Consider the following 17,538-nt stretch of genomic DNA (forward strand, 5'->3'; position numbering starts at 1 on the left):
AGCACGGTCCTCCCTAAGAGGGAGTGTTGATTTGGGGTAGCATCGGATGTGCTCTAGCCTTGAAAATTGGTGGAGAGGCTAAAGCACTTGAGATCTCCAAGACCTAGAAATGGTCTGGGCAGAATCTAACTAGTTTGGGAGATATTAAAATAATTAATATTTTTAATGGAGTCCCTAAGTCTAAATTGAAGGAAAATAAAATATTAATGTGAATTAATATAATACTGAGTTAGAATGGTCCAAAAGTCATGGATCAAGCCAGATCTAATCTTAGTCGTTGATTAGGGACTTAATCTTGGCCGTTGAATTGACAACGAGAAAAGTATAAGAAGAGGCTTGAGGGTCAGTTGGAGAACATATTTTGAGTTGAGCAAGAATTCGATTTTATGGGGCAAGGCTTGCTGAGGAAATCGAAGGAGTGATCAGAGTTGCAGTTGAGGGGCAGTGAATACAATAGCAGAGAGGCAGAGATAATACCGTGAGCATTAGTGCAGAAGCTGGGAGAGGGTTGACGTAGAGCTAGCTAGAGGCCATGCAGAGGCAACCAGGAGCTGCGCAGAGCCCGAGGAGGGCCAGCGTGGGAGACGCAAAGGCTCTTGAGGCTGACGCAGAGCCCCGAGAGGCTGACGCTGGGCCAAATAGGCTGATGCTGGGCCAGAGAGGTTGACGCAAGCCCTAGAGGCCGACACTGGGAGAGTTCATGGGGCAGATTGGAGCTGATATCTGTCTCTCATTGAGAGGTACTACTGCCGAGGGCATTCTTTGTTGGGTGAGCCATTTTTGGCACCCAGATTGTATTCTGAAGCTGCTTAATAATAAAACCCTTTGATAGCTGCACTAGTTTTGCCGCATTGGGTTTTTCTGGGGACATTAGTCCAAAAATAACTGTTACTTGCGTGCTTTTTTTTCTTCAGTTGATGATTTGTATGTGTTGATACTATACTTGTATTTATTTTCAGTATTTACATGGTAAATAACTTGTTAAGTAACTGAACAAGTAGGAAGAAATAAATCATATAGTATAGGAAGAATTTCTAACGGATAGATGTAGAAATTCCAACAGTTTTTACTTCAATTGATTTGTTAACTCTTTGAGTTGTGATCTTGACTGGATCGATATTCATTCCTCTTTCTTCCACTTGGATTGAAGACTTTGACACTTCTTTCGTGATAAGTTCTTCTAATTTATTTTTCAATGATTTCTTATCATTCTTAAGTTTCTTAATTTGAGTGAGTAGACTTTGATTATGGTTTCTGAGACGTAAGAGTTCCTCGTTTTCTGAGTCAAATTTATTTTGAAATTCACGCTTCTCATCTTTTAAACACTTAATTTGTTCTAATAACCTTTGGTTAAGGTTTTTTAAGCATAAATTTTCCTCTTCTTTTTCTGATAGACTTTCGTTGAGTTTCCTTTTAGAAATTTCGTTTTCTTGTACTAACTGGTGTTTCTTAGCATTATATTTTTTGACTTGTGTAAGTAGTTTTTGATTATGCTCCTTCAAACATGATTTTTCTTTGTTTTTGTTGGATATGACTTCTTCAAGCTCTTTCTGCTTCTTTGATATTGTTTCTGGATTCTCTTGAAACATCAGTTTCGAAATAATGTTAAGGCCTTTTGATGAAGGTATTATTAGTTCTGATTTCGTTTTCATGTCTTGGAATATGACCATCGTCTTCTTGTGAGGGAACATCAAGATTTTTTTTTTTTGCTTGTCTTTCTTCTTTTTCTTGTGTTTAACATGAACGTACCTAATTCCTTGAACCAAGGTCGATTGAGAATTATGTCAACTTCTTTGTCATGCATATTTACAACACAAAATTGAGATATGTACTCATAATGATCAACTGTCACTTGCAAATCATTAATTTCATACTCTTTTTCGCCAAAAATACATTTTCTTTCGCCTATATTTGGCTCTAGAAGTAATAGTTGATTTGCCAAATTAATATTGATGTAATTATTCTCGATGTTTGTATTAATAGCAATACTAATCTCTTTCCCTTGGATACACCCTTTTAATGTAAATAATCTAAAATCTACAATTGGAATACCTTTATAGGAAAATCTCCCTTCCTTTATTTCCAAATTAGAATCCATGTTTTTTGGTCATTAATAGATTTCATTTTTGTATTAGTTGATACTTTTTATAAATGTCTCTCTATATAATCCTTTATTAAAATATAATTTCTAGTTTCCACTAACTTCACTTTTAAAGTATCCACTTATAATGTTTCCCTTTGTACTTTGCTTTGAATTTTTTATATTCAACACTTTTTTTAATTGAGGAGTAATTATCCTTTTCCACCTTTTTAACTAAGCATTTTTAAGGAGCCTTCCCTCAAGACTTAATGAAAAGTATTTTTGATACTTATTCACGTATAAATCCTTGAGTGTGTGTGTATATATATATTATTATTTTTTAAAATTATTTATATAACTAACCTTTTTAATATACTTACTATTTCCACTTTATTTCCAATTTCGCACAAGACTTAATGTTTAAACTTTAACCACTTAATATTGTATATCAGATACTCGACTAATGAGATCGAATTGTAGTGAAGACTTGTAGCCCAATTTTTAATTGTATTTTTTTGTTTTTGTTTTTTGTGGTTACGTGACACTGTTTACACAGTTTGGTGCTTTCTTTTTCGACGCCAACCATTTCTTAATGCTTTTTCTTATTAGAACGTGAACAACAGGTTTTGCACAACCGATGGTGGGTACAGACACGTCTGTTTGCAAAGATTCGTTATTGTACGAATGCAATAACTTGCATTAGTGAAGCAATTAATTAATGACTGAACCTTCTTTGTACGAGATATAAATTGGTGGATGTGAGTTGCGGTGAATGTTTGACTGGTGGAGCAGTGGTGATGGTAGCGGACAGGAGATGAGGGCAGACAGTGAAGGCATTGTGGTCAGGCTATGAGCGTACAACAAGGGAACGAGCAGTATCTGTGGTGAAAAATTGTGCAGCGTATTTGTGCCAGTGGAGGGTCAGCTATTAGCCTGTGTAAGTGTTTGGCAGTAGAGACAACTTCTAAAATGAGAATGGCGGTGGTGGGATGACGCGGTCACAATGACGGCTGCTACAGGTCTATTGGTTGACCGATTTTGTGGATGCTGCAGCGGCCAACGGGATGGACGCTGCTGCTGTGGTTAGCTCTTGCTCAGTCAGCGGTCGACGACTTAGGTGGAAGCGGTGGGTTAGATATGGGCTAGGTAAGTTGATGCTTTTATTTTGTAGGTTTGGTTTTTTTTTTTTTTAAATTGATTATATTTTTATGTTTTTTTTTTAATAATTTATATATAGGTGTATTTTTTTTAAATAACTTTGTTCAATTTTTTTTTTTTTTCTTCTTAAATTTATATATTGTGAATTTTTTTCTTTGACTTAATGGCCAAAGGCCTTTGATGAAATTAGCTGCAAAAACTTTTGTAGCGAAATGCTTCAACGACAACAAGGTTGACGAATTTTGACGGCCAAGGACCTGGATTGGAGAACGCGTTCTGTGCAGCGGTTAAGTGGCCAAAGGATCAAACAACTCTGATACCAATGTAACAAACGAGGTTCGTTATAGCAGCGTAAACATTCCAAAAGACTTGGAATATGTAGATCTCTATTGAAAATACAAGAATATATATTAAAATGTATGAATGAGAATATGATGATACAAATGAGAGCGAGGGCTTGCTTATATACCCTAGGTAGGTGTCTCTTTATGAATGGTCATGTCCTTGGGGACATACCTCTTCATAAATAATTACTAATCAATCATTATTTATGATGTGTTATGATTATTTATATTTACATTATATATATATATATTATTCATAACAGAATCTGGAGCATGGTACCTCAATAGTGATTTATAAGAAAGTGTAAGAGCCAAAACTCTTCAAATTTGTTTGCTGAAATACCTCCATCACCATGAGCTTAAGTCATGAGTAACCTTGATATCCAAGCAATAGTTGCTAAGAGAATTTACTTGAACAAAACTTGAATGTGGGATTATGGGCAAATTGTAAAGAAGATGATCTTCTGGTGAACCAAAAATTCTTCTCCTTGTTGCAATGGTTTCCAATTAAACTATTTCTGAACCACTGTGGGGATAGGAAATGACAAGGGCTCTTGTTGATCCAATTCTGTATCATTGATTTGTTGCTCTTTCTATTGAACTTTATCATCATCAATTGAATCAATGAACCCACTTGAAAATTTGGCTTTTCAGTTTCAACTTCATGGAACTTTGCATATGACTCGAGTGGTGCAACTAAGTGGTTCATGATCACGACGTTTCAGGGTATCCCGCTGATTATGCTGATTTATCTCTAACAAGGTCACCTTATTGGATAAATCTACTCGAGTGGTGCAACTAATTGGTTCATGATCATGGCGTTTCAGGGTATCCTGCTGATTCTACTGATTTATCTCTAACAAGGTCACCTTATTGGATAAATCTCATAATAAATCAACAAACTGTGTGGGTACGTTATTCTCATTGACAACCACCTTCTTTACTCCCTGAGATGCTCTACTCGATGGATCAAACGCCTTGGATTGGGTAGCTTTCCCTTTCCAACCTGCAATAATATTTCTCTCTAGCTTGATATCAACATCTTGTGCTTCCTCTAAACTATGAAAATCTTTGTCATTGAGCATGAGACCAAACAGTCCATCATATGCTTTGGAATAACAATACAATGTAAACTCATTACTAGAATGCATATTTTGGGGAATCTTAAAATAAAGTTCAAAAAAACAGTTATTAAATTCAAATACAAATTCATTTTCCTCTTTAATCATAGAATGGAGTTCAGTTAATAAGAATGAATTGTTCTGATTGTGGCCATATTTTTCTGAAAACTTTTGTTGAAATGAATCCTATTCGTCAATGGAAGCATCAGGAAGGGTTTTGTACGATGTTTGTGCGTTCCCCCTAAGGGTTTGCATGAGCATCTTCACCACTACATGCTCATATTCTATTTCGAAATTCTCCACAAATTTTAGAAAATTAGACAAATGATCCTCAATGGATACTGTGTTGTGTTGGAATTTTTAAGTCGACCCTTCATGTACTTTTCTGATTTATTTCTACCTACTTGTTCTGATTAAGTAACAAGTTATTTACCATGTAAATACTGAAAATAAATACAAGTACATGCTCAACACATTACAGATCATCAACTGAAGGAAACAAAACAAGCACACAAATGACACTGTTGTTTTTGGACCAATGTCCCTGGAAAAACCCAATGCGGGAAAACCGATGCAACTATTTGAGGGTTTTATTATTATGCTGTTTCTAAATACAATCTGGGTGCCAAGATCGGCTCACCCAACAGAGAATAATCTTGGCAGTAGTACCTCTCTACTCGGAAGCAGATATTCCGACTGAAACCCTGGATAAACACTCCGACAGCTCCTAGCTCCAATCTGCCTCACGAAATCCCCAACGTCGGCCTCTAGGGACTGCGTCAGCCCTTTCTGGCCCAGTGTCTACCCAATGTCACCCTAGCTTGCCCTGCGTCAGCATCCGGAGGCATTGCGTTAGCCCTTAGAGCCTTTGCGTCACCCACGCTGGCTCTCTGAGGCATTGCGCAACTCCTGGCTAGCTCTGCGTGAACCTTTGGCTGGCTCTACGTCCCTCTCTCCCGACGTCTATGCTGATATTCCCCGTACTATCTCTGCTTCTCTGCTTTTGTATTCACTGCCCCTCAGCTGCAAATTTGATAACTCCTTCGATTTCCTTAGCAAACCTTGCCCCAAAATATCGAATTGTTGATCAACTCGATGTGTTCTCCAAGTGACCCTCAAGCCTCCTTTTATACTTTCCTTGTTGACAAATAAACGACCGAGATTAAGTCCCTAATCAACAGCTAAGATTAATTCTGGCTTGATCCATGACTTCTGGACCATTCTAACACAATTTTATATTAATACACATTAATATTTTATTTTCCCTAAGTTTAAACTTAGGGACTCCATTAAAAATATTAATTATTTTAATATCTCTCAAATTGTTTAGATTCTGCCCAAATAATTTTTGGGTATTGGAGATCTCATGTGCCTTAGCCTCTCCACCAATTTTCGTGGCTAGAGCACATCTGATGCTACCCCAAATCAACACTCCTTCTTAGCGAGGACTGTGCGCTAGTAATACTCCTCACTGAGCATCACCCTGATCATCGGGCATCGGTCTTTGTGCTGATGCTAGGCCTGCTGCCCAACATCCTCTGCACTACGGCATCATGTACTGCTACCCATGACCCTGCCACTGCCACTGCTACATCTGTACGACAACTCCCTCTGCATCCATTCTGTTGCCCATGGCCCTGCCACTGTGACTACTGCATCTGCACTGCAACCCCTCTCATCATGCTGCCCATAGCACTGCCATTGCTAACTACTGCACTGCAACTCAGTTATTGAGAAGTAAGTAATTGATCTCCCAACTCTGACATCTTTGTTAGGCTAGAAACACTCCCGATGCTGAAGCTTCCTCTATCGTTGACAAGTGCTCCCTCTCTGACCTCTGCGTTGCTGCAACAACTCTGTGCAGCTCGCACTGTTGCCTCACGCTATCCTGGGACTCCCACACTGTAGCTCCCTCTTTTGTCTCTGCTGACATCCGCCAATCTTGCTACTCCTCTTCGGGGCTCCCGTAGCAAGGTATAATCCAAGAGGCTGGGTACCTCGAGGATCGTGCCCCTCATCGCCTGTAGTCTGTTTGACTATAGCTCGATGTCTCCCCCAATGTTGCACGAAGCGGGGGCGAAGCGGAAGCGTCATTTTCCAAAAATCTAGGAAGTGAAGCGTCCGCGGAAGCATCTGCTATATATATATATATTTATATTTTTTTGCATTTATACTCAAAACAAACATCCCAAATAGCAAATTAATTGTAGAAGACATGAAAACATGCATATTTTTGCATAAATCAAGATAGATATAACATCCATTGTACATTAATGATTAATTATTCGAGCATCAACCATTTAGATGCATCAACCATCTAGAATCTAGATTCTTCTCCTCTTGTCTAGCCTTTGCCTCTACCTCGGTTGTCTAGGGATATTAGTCAACATTGCCCAATTTTGATCAAACTACCTAATTCAAGACTTAAAATATGGTAGAAAAAGCTTAACATGTTTGATCGATGATTTTGACTTGATTGAAAGATAATTTTTTGCTAAGGGCATGCCGCATGACAAAGGAGTTCAACAATTAACACCACCAACACTAGGGTACATATAGGGCTTGGTGCTCTTGATTAAATGCTAATCGCATACCTTCATACTTGATATAATCTAATGAAATGCCACAATCCCATTGATCCTGAATTCTTGAAAACTGTTAAGTTTGCTGAATTTTGAATAGGATATGAAATTCTATTTTCTCCATATGAAGTCCAATGAGGCTGGAACCACTCTCAAACATCTTGAGTCATTTCATGGTAATGTTAAAAATTTAAGTAAAAGGATGAAAATGAAAAATAAAGGAGAATGTCACTTTTACTTTAAGAATTTAACATTACCATGAGGGAGCATCTGCTATATTTATATTTTTTTTTGCCTTCATTCGTCACCCTAACCCAAGGTGGACCCACCCCCAACAAGCAAACTCACCTAAAATTAAAAAAAAAATTGAAAAAAAAAAAATTTTCTAAACGCTTTTTCAGAAGCGTACGGGAAGCGTACGCTTCCTCCTCCGAAGCGCCAGGCTTTCGACGCCCGAAGCGCCGTATGAAGCACACTTCGAAAGCGGCGCTTCCGTACCACACTTCCGAATTTCCAAGAAGCTGCAAAAAATTCGGAAACGCGCTTCCGGCCAAGCTTCCTAGGCGCTTCCGTACGGGACGCGCTTCAGGGCTTGGAACCGTGGGGGGGGGGGCACTTCGTGCAACATTGGGACTCTCCCCACTTCTGCTCAAGTGGCGTGTGAGCACTCATGGCACAGTCATCATCTGTCTCTACTTCCTTCTTTGCCCTTACTGGCGCTGCCTTGGTCTCGAAAGCCTCTCCTTTGCTCTTCTTCCTCGGACACTAGCTCGCATAGTGACCCAGTTCCCCAAAGTTGAAGCATTTGACCTTGGAGATGTCCTTCTTCTTCCATTTCTCCTGCTTTCCCTCAGATGCTAGGGCAACATCCTCCTCTTCCTCCTTCTTGATTCTGATCCCCTTGCTGCTGCTTCCTGCCTTGCTTAACCTTCTGATCACTTCTTGGTGAAGAGCTGCCCACATTTCCTCCCAATCTGGAAGGGTAGCCCTGCCCAGTATGCTCTGGTCAAATACCTCCCAGTCTTTGAAGACTACGTTAAGGGCTGTTCTCACAATCAATTCTTGATTCGGCGTGGCCCCTATGGAAGTCAACTGATCTCGGATCTCCTTCAATCGACTGAGGAAGATGTTGATCTGTTCTCCCATCTGCATCTGGTATGGCTGCAACTGATTTTCTAGTAGCATCTTCCTCTGCACGAAAGTATGCTGATACAATTTCTTTAGGGCCTCCCATATCTCATTTGCTGTATTCTTCTCGGCAATATGTGGTACTATATGGTCCTTGACCCCGTCAAGGATGATGCTCTTAGCCCTTACCATTGCATCCTCATACTTATCGTTATCAATCGGGTCAACTGGGACCGCTATTGTTTTCAAGGCAAAGTGCTTGACACGATTCCTGTCTAGAACAGACAAGATTCTGGCCTTCCAGACTACGAAGTTTGAGGCTCCGTCAAGTCTTTCCTGGTCTCTTACCCCGTTCACTGCCATCTCATTGCTCCTCTACTTTCCTCCTAGAAGTTCTTGGTGTGACTCCCTCTGAGTCTCGATTTCCCTCCTAGAAACCCTTCTGCCAATGTTGAGATGCCCCCACTCCGATCGTTAGTGCAGTTGCACCATTGATCCGGATTTCTTGGCTAGAAATCCTTGGCAGCAACTCCCTCCTCCTTGGTCTCGCCTTGTTAGGTATTGTTCTGACTATAGTACCCCACCAACTTCACTCTGCAACTTACCCACAACCTCCTATGCCCCAACAAACTGAAGGTTAGAGCTTCTAGGCTTTGCGCAATCTTGATACCAGCAAAATTGGCACCTCCTGGCCACGGGCGTCAATCCTTCCTGACTGAGAAAGATGACTGGGCACTACGTAGGCCGAGTCTGCTCTCCTCTGCCACTGTGTTGATCCTCTTCCTGGCTCAAACTTGATGATGCAGGCACTGCGTCACCCCTTCCTTGCTGCGTCTCTGCTAGGAACAACTTCTGTCACTCGGCTGTTTTCTGCTGCTACTGCTCTGTTCGGCTGATGTCCTTAGTTCTCTTGTGGTCTGTAACCACACTCTGATACCATGTTGGAATTTCTAAGTCTAACTGTTAGAAACCCTTCATGTACTTTTCTGATTTATTTCTGCCTACTTGTTCTAATTAATTAACAAGTTATTTACCATGTAAATATTGAAAATAAATACAACTACATGCTCAACACATTACAGATCATCAACTGAAGGAAATAAAACAAGCACACAAGTGACACTGTTGTTTTTGGACCAATGTCCCCGGTAAAACCTAATGCGGGAAAACTGGTGCAACTATCTGAGGGTTTTATTATTATGCAGTTTCTGAATACAACCTGGGTGCCAAGACCGGCTCAACCAACAGAGAATAATCTCAGTAGTAGTACCTCTTTACTTGGAAGCAAATATTCCAGTGAAAACCCCGGATAAACACTCCAATAGCTCCCAGTTCCAATCTGTCCCACGAAAACGCTAGCATTGACCTCTAGGGATTGCGTTAGCCCTTTCTGGCCCAACGTCACCCTATATTGCCCTGCATCAGCCTCTGGAGGCACTGCGTCAGCCCTTAGAGCCTCTGTGTCACCCACGCTGGCTCTCTGAGGCACTGCGCAACTCCTGGTTGCCTCTGCGTGAGCCCTGGCTGGCTCTGCCTGAACCTCTGGCTGGCTCTGCGTCCCTCTCTCCCGGCTTCTGTGTTGATCTTCCCAGTACTATCTCTGCCTCTCTGCTTCTGTATTCACTGCCCCTCAGCTGCAACTCTGATCACTCCTTCAATTTCCTCAGCAAACCCTGCCCCAGAAAATTGACTTTTTGATCAACTCGGTGTGTTCTCCAAGTGACCCTCAAGCCTCCTTTTATACTTTTCTTGTTGACAAATCAACGGCCGAGATTTAAGTCCCTAATCAACGGCTAAGATTAATTCTAGCTTGATCCATGACTTTTGAACCATTCTAACACAATTTTATATTAATATACATTAATATTTTATTTTCCCTAAGTTTAGACTTAGGGACTCCATTAAAAATATTAATTATTTTAATATCTCTCAAACTGTTTAGATTCTGCCCAAATCATTTATGGGTATTGGAGATCTCATGTGCCTCTCTCCACCAATTTTCGTGGCTAGAGCACATCCGATTCTACCCCATATCAACATGTTGTTCCTTGCAAACTTTGGCAAATATTTCTGATAGTTAATCGTAGGCAAATCATGAGGTTGATCAGGACTTCTAGTGAAATCTAATGGGTTATAAACAGTAAGGGTAAATCTCATTGGATTTTCAATTGTTTCCATTTAAAAGACATAAATGAAAATAAGTAGGATTGCCATCATGATATTAACTTGAGATAAAAATAAGCTTGAAACCAAAGAAAAAAATGTTTAAAAATACTCTTACTAGAAAGCTTAAAAAAATTATTAGTGGGATGCAGTGAACTTACTGAAAAGTCGAATATGAATACACTTACCTATATAGGTGAAGTTCTTGGTAGAAATCTAATGATGTACCAGAAAAAGTTGGGTTCACTCAGGCTCAAAAGTATGCCTTGAATGTGATCAAATTATGGAGATTTCCTCTTGTCATTCGACCCTACCTACAATCGAGTAAAATGAAATATATAATATATAGCAATAGGTCGCCATTTCCATTAGCACCATTGTCATTGGAATAATCGAGGATTGATGATGATCCTTGACAATGACATCAATTTGTTAGCACATATTTGACCATTTTGAATATTAAATTATTTGATGAATCAGGGAGAAGAAAATTCCGTGCAACATATAGGAAAATCCCCCCCCCTTAGTGTCACTAGTAAATCTCGTTCCCTTCGGGCTGGTGTGTGTCAACCTCAAGGGGGTGTCTCTAGTCTTACCAGGTGTTATTTTCATCTATAAATCTGCAATATAACATGTAAAAAACAACAAAGTAATGGCTGTTTGTTCGGCAAGTTAGTGGCCAAACAATTTCGTAAAATACTTGACTTTTTAATATGTGGAATGATCTCCTAGCAATTAGCTTTTTATATGGAAAAAAATAGGTAGAAAGTGTATTTAAATTTTAGATTTCACTAATGAAAATATCTCAAAAACTTTTACCAAATTGCATAAGATACATTGAGACGTCGAACAAACTCAGAGAGATAGAATAGATCCTAATCACACTGTATTTTGCAAAGGCCAAAAGGCTGGCTGCATCAAGATATATATTACAGAGTTGATGACAATGATATTCAGACACAACAAAGGAAAAGCTAGGAAAGAGAAAAAGAAAGAATATGAAGAGAAGAAATTAATGCTGCTACTTGCTCAAGTTTCGATTTATGAGCTTGGCTTCCACATGAACTTATAACTCCTTTCCCCTTCAAATTCTTCCAATTCACATAGACAAACTAGGAAGTTGATTTACCAAAAAATGACGATCAATGCACACTAGGAAAAAACATGTAGAGTTAACTCACGATCCATTGAATTGAATTGGAGAAGAAAAACAGAGTGAAATGGCACATTTGCGAGTTAATTGTAAGCTTTTTTTTGAGTTATCAGAATATAAAAACATCCTAGAGTATAACTTTGGGCAATTCGACTTGGGTAAAAGCATCTTGGAGTATTTTGAGTACAATTCTTCTGTGGTAAAAATATCCTCGAGGCAATTTTAGCAAAGGTTGACTTGATAAACATATCTCCAAGCAACTCGAATTAGGATAAAAATTTGATCAAGTAAATTTAGCTAATTTGACTTGGCATAAAATTATCATGGTATAGGGAATTCAATTTAGGCAAAAGTATGCTTTTTGTTGACAAAAAAGTGGAGTCAGAAAAGGAGTGAGAGTAGGTGGAGGGAGAAAACCAATGCACACTAGGAGAAAGAAAATAGGGTGGAGGGAAAAAATAAGCTGCCATGATTGCCATGTCACACCTCCATCAAGTAAATAATTCACCCATGCGCTCTGCCACATCACTGATGACTCATCTGTAAATCTCGCCACTTGTCCATTCCATGAACTACTACATGCCATGCCCCCCCAGATTGCCACATGTCACCCTGCGATAAATAGACATGCCAAAAATAGTAGTTCCCCTAAAAATTAGTAAAATGTAGAAAATTTCTGGCACAAATAAGGGGACCCTGTCTTATATATTATGCCTAAAAATAGGCATTGCTAAAAATAGAAAACTCCTGCATGTCCATAATATTATACTCGTTAAACTTAGAATCTCATGAGGAACCCAAATATAGTGTCAGCACTTCCATGCCAAGACTGCTAAAAATAGAAATATCTTGGATTTGGACTAAATAACCCTCATTGGACTCAGAACTTAGTTGGGAGTCTAAATACGTAACCAGATCCCACATGTGACTACTGCTAAAAATGTAAATGTCTTAGATGCTCATGAAACTATACTCATTAGATTCACCTTTCAGCAAGTAATCTAAATCCATGATCAAAATCAACATGCAATTACTGCTAAAAATAGAAAGTGCTTGTGTGGCACCCAAAAGTATCTCATGGGACTCTGAATCTTGCAAGGATTCTAAATATACCATTATTTTTGACATGCGAGTCTTTGGATGAAACCTGCTAAATATAGTTAGTGCCATGCATGTCACCAGATAAGTCTGATTGGAATCTTGAGTTCATAAAGACTGAAAATGTAATCAGTACCACCATACAAGCCCCACAACTGTGTCTCCTACAAACTAGGGGACCTGCGGAAAATTGTAACTCTCCAATCTCTGCAAAAACTGTCTGAATCATCATCAAATCCATCCTGGAACCAGTCTCCCTGGAAACCGACCCTTAGCCCAAACCAAAGTCTATCTCTGAACCTATGGCCTGATGAAATATGCTGGTCTTCAACCCTCCAAATTTGCAAGGGGCAAATTTAGGGGTTAACAGAACTCTAGTAAAGATTTGAAATAGGAGCCTCTTTTGACCCATGTTTGAATTGAATAGACATAAATATAGGGTTTTCATCATTCGATAAAGACTTAATTTAATGCACGTATTATTTTCTTGTTTGTTCAGACTCAGGTTGGTATCATATTGTGATTGGTACTGTTCTACTATACCAGCAAATAGATGACCAGTTACCAAAGTGCCATGTTCTCCAATGTGCATACCATTACACAGTATCCTTACAAGCTATTTCTTTTTAAACAGGTTAGGGAAAGAACAAAGGAGCTTGAACGAGCAAATCTTGAATTGAAAGCTTCTCAAGCAGCTGCAGAAGAAGCTAACCGTGCAAAGTCAGAATTTCTTGCAAATATGAGCCATGAAATAAGGTATTCTGTAGTTTCCCGAAGGACAGCTACCATTCATTAAATCTTTTCATTTTCCTGTTTGCTAAAGGATTTTGTTTAATGGTGCGTGATATGATTGGCATAAGCATGTGCATGTTGTGTCAATTTTATCTTGGAATTGACTAATTTTTTGAGTTTCTTTTCGTTTCATTTTGAATATTAATATGGAAATTTTATTTTAAGTGCCCTTGAAATCACCAAGTAAAACATCTAGTTTTTATCCAATTTTTTTGAGATTTTTGCACTCACAGGTATGTCCTGTCAATTTTCAACACTTAAAAGTCTCAAGGATTTTTCTTGTAGATCTTTAAGGTGCCAAGTATCCACTACCTATCAAATGTTAAGACACCTTTTTCTACTTAATGTTACATGGCCCCTGGCCTGATTAAATGGTGATGATGACTTCTGCTATTTGATGGCCCTCATGTGGGAGTGTGCTGGTCCATGAGGGGCAAACATGTCACTTGGGAGAATTGAAGTCTGGCGGGGGAAAATAACAATACCTTGATCTCACTGACCCAGTAAGCCCCCTTTGACGAAGTTTCAACCTAGCATCATAAACATAAATAAATTATAAAAATATATCTATATATCTATATATATATATATATATATATATATATGTGTGTGTGTAAATATAAATTATAATTTTGAATTGGTCAGACTCAGGGTTCAAATGTAATTCTGCAGTTATAATTTATTAGGTGTCCACATTCTCTCCATGGCTTGGGAGGTCCACACCAGCCAGGGCATGTTTGCCAAGTCAACCTCTCTATAAAGGGTGCCAAGTTACTTCTTTTTTGACTTCGATGAGCAAACTATAACAGCTACACTTCTTTTGTAATGATGAGGTATTTTCAATTCTCCAATTGCTAGGATTTCATTTCTTTAATCACCTACATGAGATTTCTTTATGTATTGATGCCACATTTTATGTCACAGATAACATTAATATTGTTTCATTTGTTCTGATGATTGAAATTCTCTTTAGCAGGTGTGCCTAGGATGTGTGAAGCTTATCTCATCAAAGAGCTGCTATATAGCCTTCTCTCTTCATATCTTAGCTTTTAGCTATGCACTTTTTGTGTATGATTATATTTCACAATTTCAGTCATTGGACCTTTTCCAGTTGAGAACATACTTTGTGTTACTTGAGGTTTTCTGATAAAATATTTTTTGAGTTGTATTCACTTGTGTGATGAGTTCATTAGGGCTTGCCCAATTGAAAAAAGATGCAACATTTCATGTTTTCTTGAGGTTTTCCAATGCTGAATAATGATTTGTGGAAATTACAGAATACTTATTATACAAATACAGGCTTGGTTTTTGTGATCGAGTGAGCTCATGTATAATTTGTTGAATGGTTGGGAGAAGAAAAATTTCCATCTTTAGTTCAAGATCATCTTATGCATTACTTCTCCCCATGTCTTAGTTTACAGACAAGGGGAGGCAGAAGACAAGAAGCCTTTGGTCTCCAGCAAGGGAAGGTAGGGTCTGTAATTGTATTGTACAGCTTCTACATCTGAACCTCAATCTCCATCCCACAAAACAGATGTATGTGCTGAAAAGGATTTGTTCAAAAGGATGAGGTACACACACCTAAAGCATTAGTGACTTTCAGATTCTTGAATGGGAGACCAAAGCAAGGGAACTGTTGATGAAGCTAAGTCATACACCATGCTTGTTGTTGACCACTACGTGTCAACTTCCCATAGCAGTACACCCCCTTTTTTCGCAAAAGGGATAGCGTTTAATCGACATGTCCGTGCCATTCGATAGTCATCGGCGCCCTGATCATGTTATGTTGTAAACCTAGTCTGCATGTATAAATTGTAAAGTCTTTGTAGATCGGAGTCATGTATGTAAATTGCCTAGGCAAACCTAATTTTCTAGTGATAATCTACGTTCCGGAAGGTTTTTTGTCTCATCGATCCATGATCGGTAGAGTTTTCCTTCAGCCTAACCCCAAAGATGGAATGAATTTTCTCATTAGAATCTTAGGGGAATCCTAGTGCGTTGATCTGCTAGATTATATTTGGTCGCAGAGCTGGGTGGTCTATGAGGGTCTATGTCAAATGGGTTTTCCCCCTTGAGATGTAAAATTGTAAAAGTCATGATGTAAAGTGTTTTGAGGGTTAGAAAATGTTTTAATCAGAAAACCATTCACTTCTACGGCTTATTATTAGTTTTGAAACCTATCATCAAGCTGCGTGTCCACACATTGCCCACGCGACATCTGTTCTTCAGCCGATTTTTTCTCTCTACACTCATCGACTCACTACTCATCAATCCTATCCTTCTGACCTGCGTCTATCACCTCTACGCATTCGTTGTTACCTGCATCTCTACGTAGTCTCAACTCTATTGTCCCTCCCTGCGTGCATTTCTCCTTCACGCGCTGCTATATCATTCCTTCATTCCACGTCTAGCCCTTCTCTCTGTCGTCCACCTCTGCCTGCTCATTTGCTTCATTGTTTGTGCTGTCCATATCCCCGTGGCTCCATTCTTCTGCCATCTCAGCTTCCCTACACGCTCAGTCCTTCACGCTGCTATCCCTTCCACTGTTAGACTTTCATCGAAGCTATCTGCAGTCAATCCGCTGCCCAGCTCCGCGTCCTTCAAGCCCGAGCTCCTCATTCGCTTCACTGTTCGCTCTTGCCGTCGATTATCTGCACGCAACAGTCACCCAAACAATTCATGGTTTTATGCACATGTAGGTAGCATATTTTCCTTTTTTTTTAAAAGTTTTATTTCAATTAGAATTAAAATTTTGGTTCTAGCTGGTTTAGTTTAGTTTTGTATTTTTTATTTTTTTTTTTATTTTTTTTTTTTTATTTTTTTTTGTATTTTTTGTTTATTTTAAAACAAATCAGAAAATAATAAAAATAATTTAAATTTTAGATTAAGATTTTTAGATTTCTAGATTTTATTTGAATTTAGTTTTATTTTGTTTAATTTTTGATTTCAAAAAACAATATAACTAAAAAAAAAAATTGATTTTCCTTTAAGTTCCTATGTATGCTGTAGTTAGGGTTTAGTTTAGTTTTACGGTTTAGAATTTAACAATTTTTGTTAAAGTTTTAGTTTCATTTAAATTTTAACTAGATTTAGATTTAATTTTACTTTTTTTATAGTTAAAAAAAATTAATTTTCATTTTCTTATATAGATTAGGTGTTAGATTAGAGTTAAGTTTTAGGATTTAGATTTAATTTTTATTTTTGTCATAGTTAGTTAAGTTTCATTTTACTTAAAAAAATAAAAAATAAAAAGGTTTCCTTCTAATTTAGTTTAGATTTTAGTATTATTTAGATTTTAGATTTAAAGTTTCATTTACTTAGTCTTTAGTCTTGTTTTATTTGAAAATATAAAAATATTTTGGAATTTTTTTGCCAGTTTCAGTCTTGGCTCAGGGATTTGTTATGTTTGCGATATATCTTTTCTGCTGAGGCTAAAATTTTGATGTGGGAATAATATTTATCATTTCTTTATATGGTTAAACATGCTTAAATGTTCATTTGAAGATTAACTACATGAATGTGATCTCTGGTTAGCATTTTACGTGGTTGTTTAAAGCATTTAATCTTTCGAAATTTTAATTGCTGGAGTATTGTTAAGCCATTGAGCGTTTATTGATTATCTCACATTTGGTAAAAGTTAATCTTTGTTTGAGTTATTTGATGGTAAACGATTGTTAATGAGTTCATATTTCTGCAGCATTTGATAAATAATCGTTTAATCATTTATTTCATAAGGCACTGGTCTATTAACTTAATAAAATCAATTAAGTGCTTGTTGCCCCTCGTGTCTCCCAACCCAACTGGTCCCCAGTTGGTCATCCATTATCCCATAGGGTCTACCCCCCTTAGCCGCAGGAGACAGGCTTAAACGAAGAGATCAGGGATCAGGGTGACAACCCCTGGTCTGAGCATTGTCGTG

The 17,538-nt window shown here is 38.2% G+C and overlaps 1 protein-coding gene across 1 annotated transcript in view; it reads left to right on the forward strand.

Moving 5' to 3' along the window:
* LOC149187648 (histidine protein kinase NIK1-like) overlaps positions 1-17,538 on the forward strand; it is a 328,474-nt gene that overhangs the window by 50,420 nt on the left and 260,516 nt on the right. Inside the window, exon 3 of the mRNA XM_089411420.1 lies at positions 13,462-13,583. Coding sequence (XP_089267546.1) covers positions 13,462-13,583 — 122 coding nt within the window. The remainder of the gene's footprint in view (positions 1-13,461; positions 13,584-17,538) is intronic.

Source organism: Pinus tabuliformis, chromosome 3_1 (genome assembly GCF_031772625.1).
Source record: "Pinus tabuliformis cultivar Carrire ecotype Pingquan chromosome 3_1, CPIR1, whole genome shotgun sequence".
Classification (NCBI taxonomy): Eukaryota; Viridiplantae; Streptophyta; class Pinopsida; order Pinales; family Pinaceae; genus Pinus; species Pinus tabuliformis.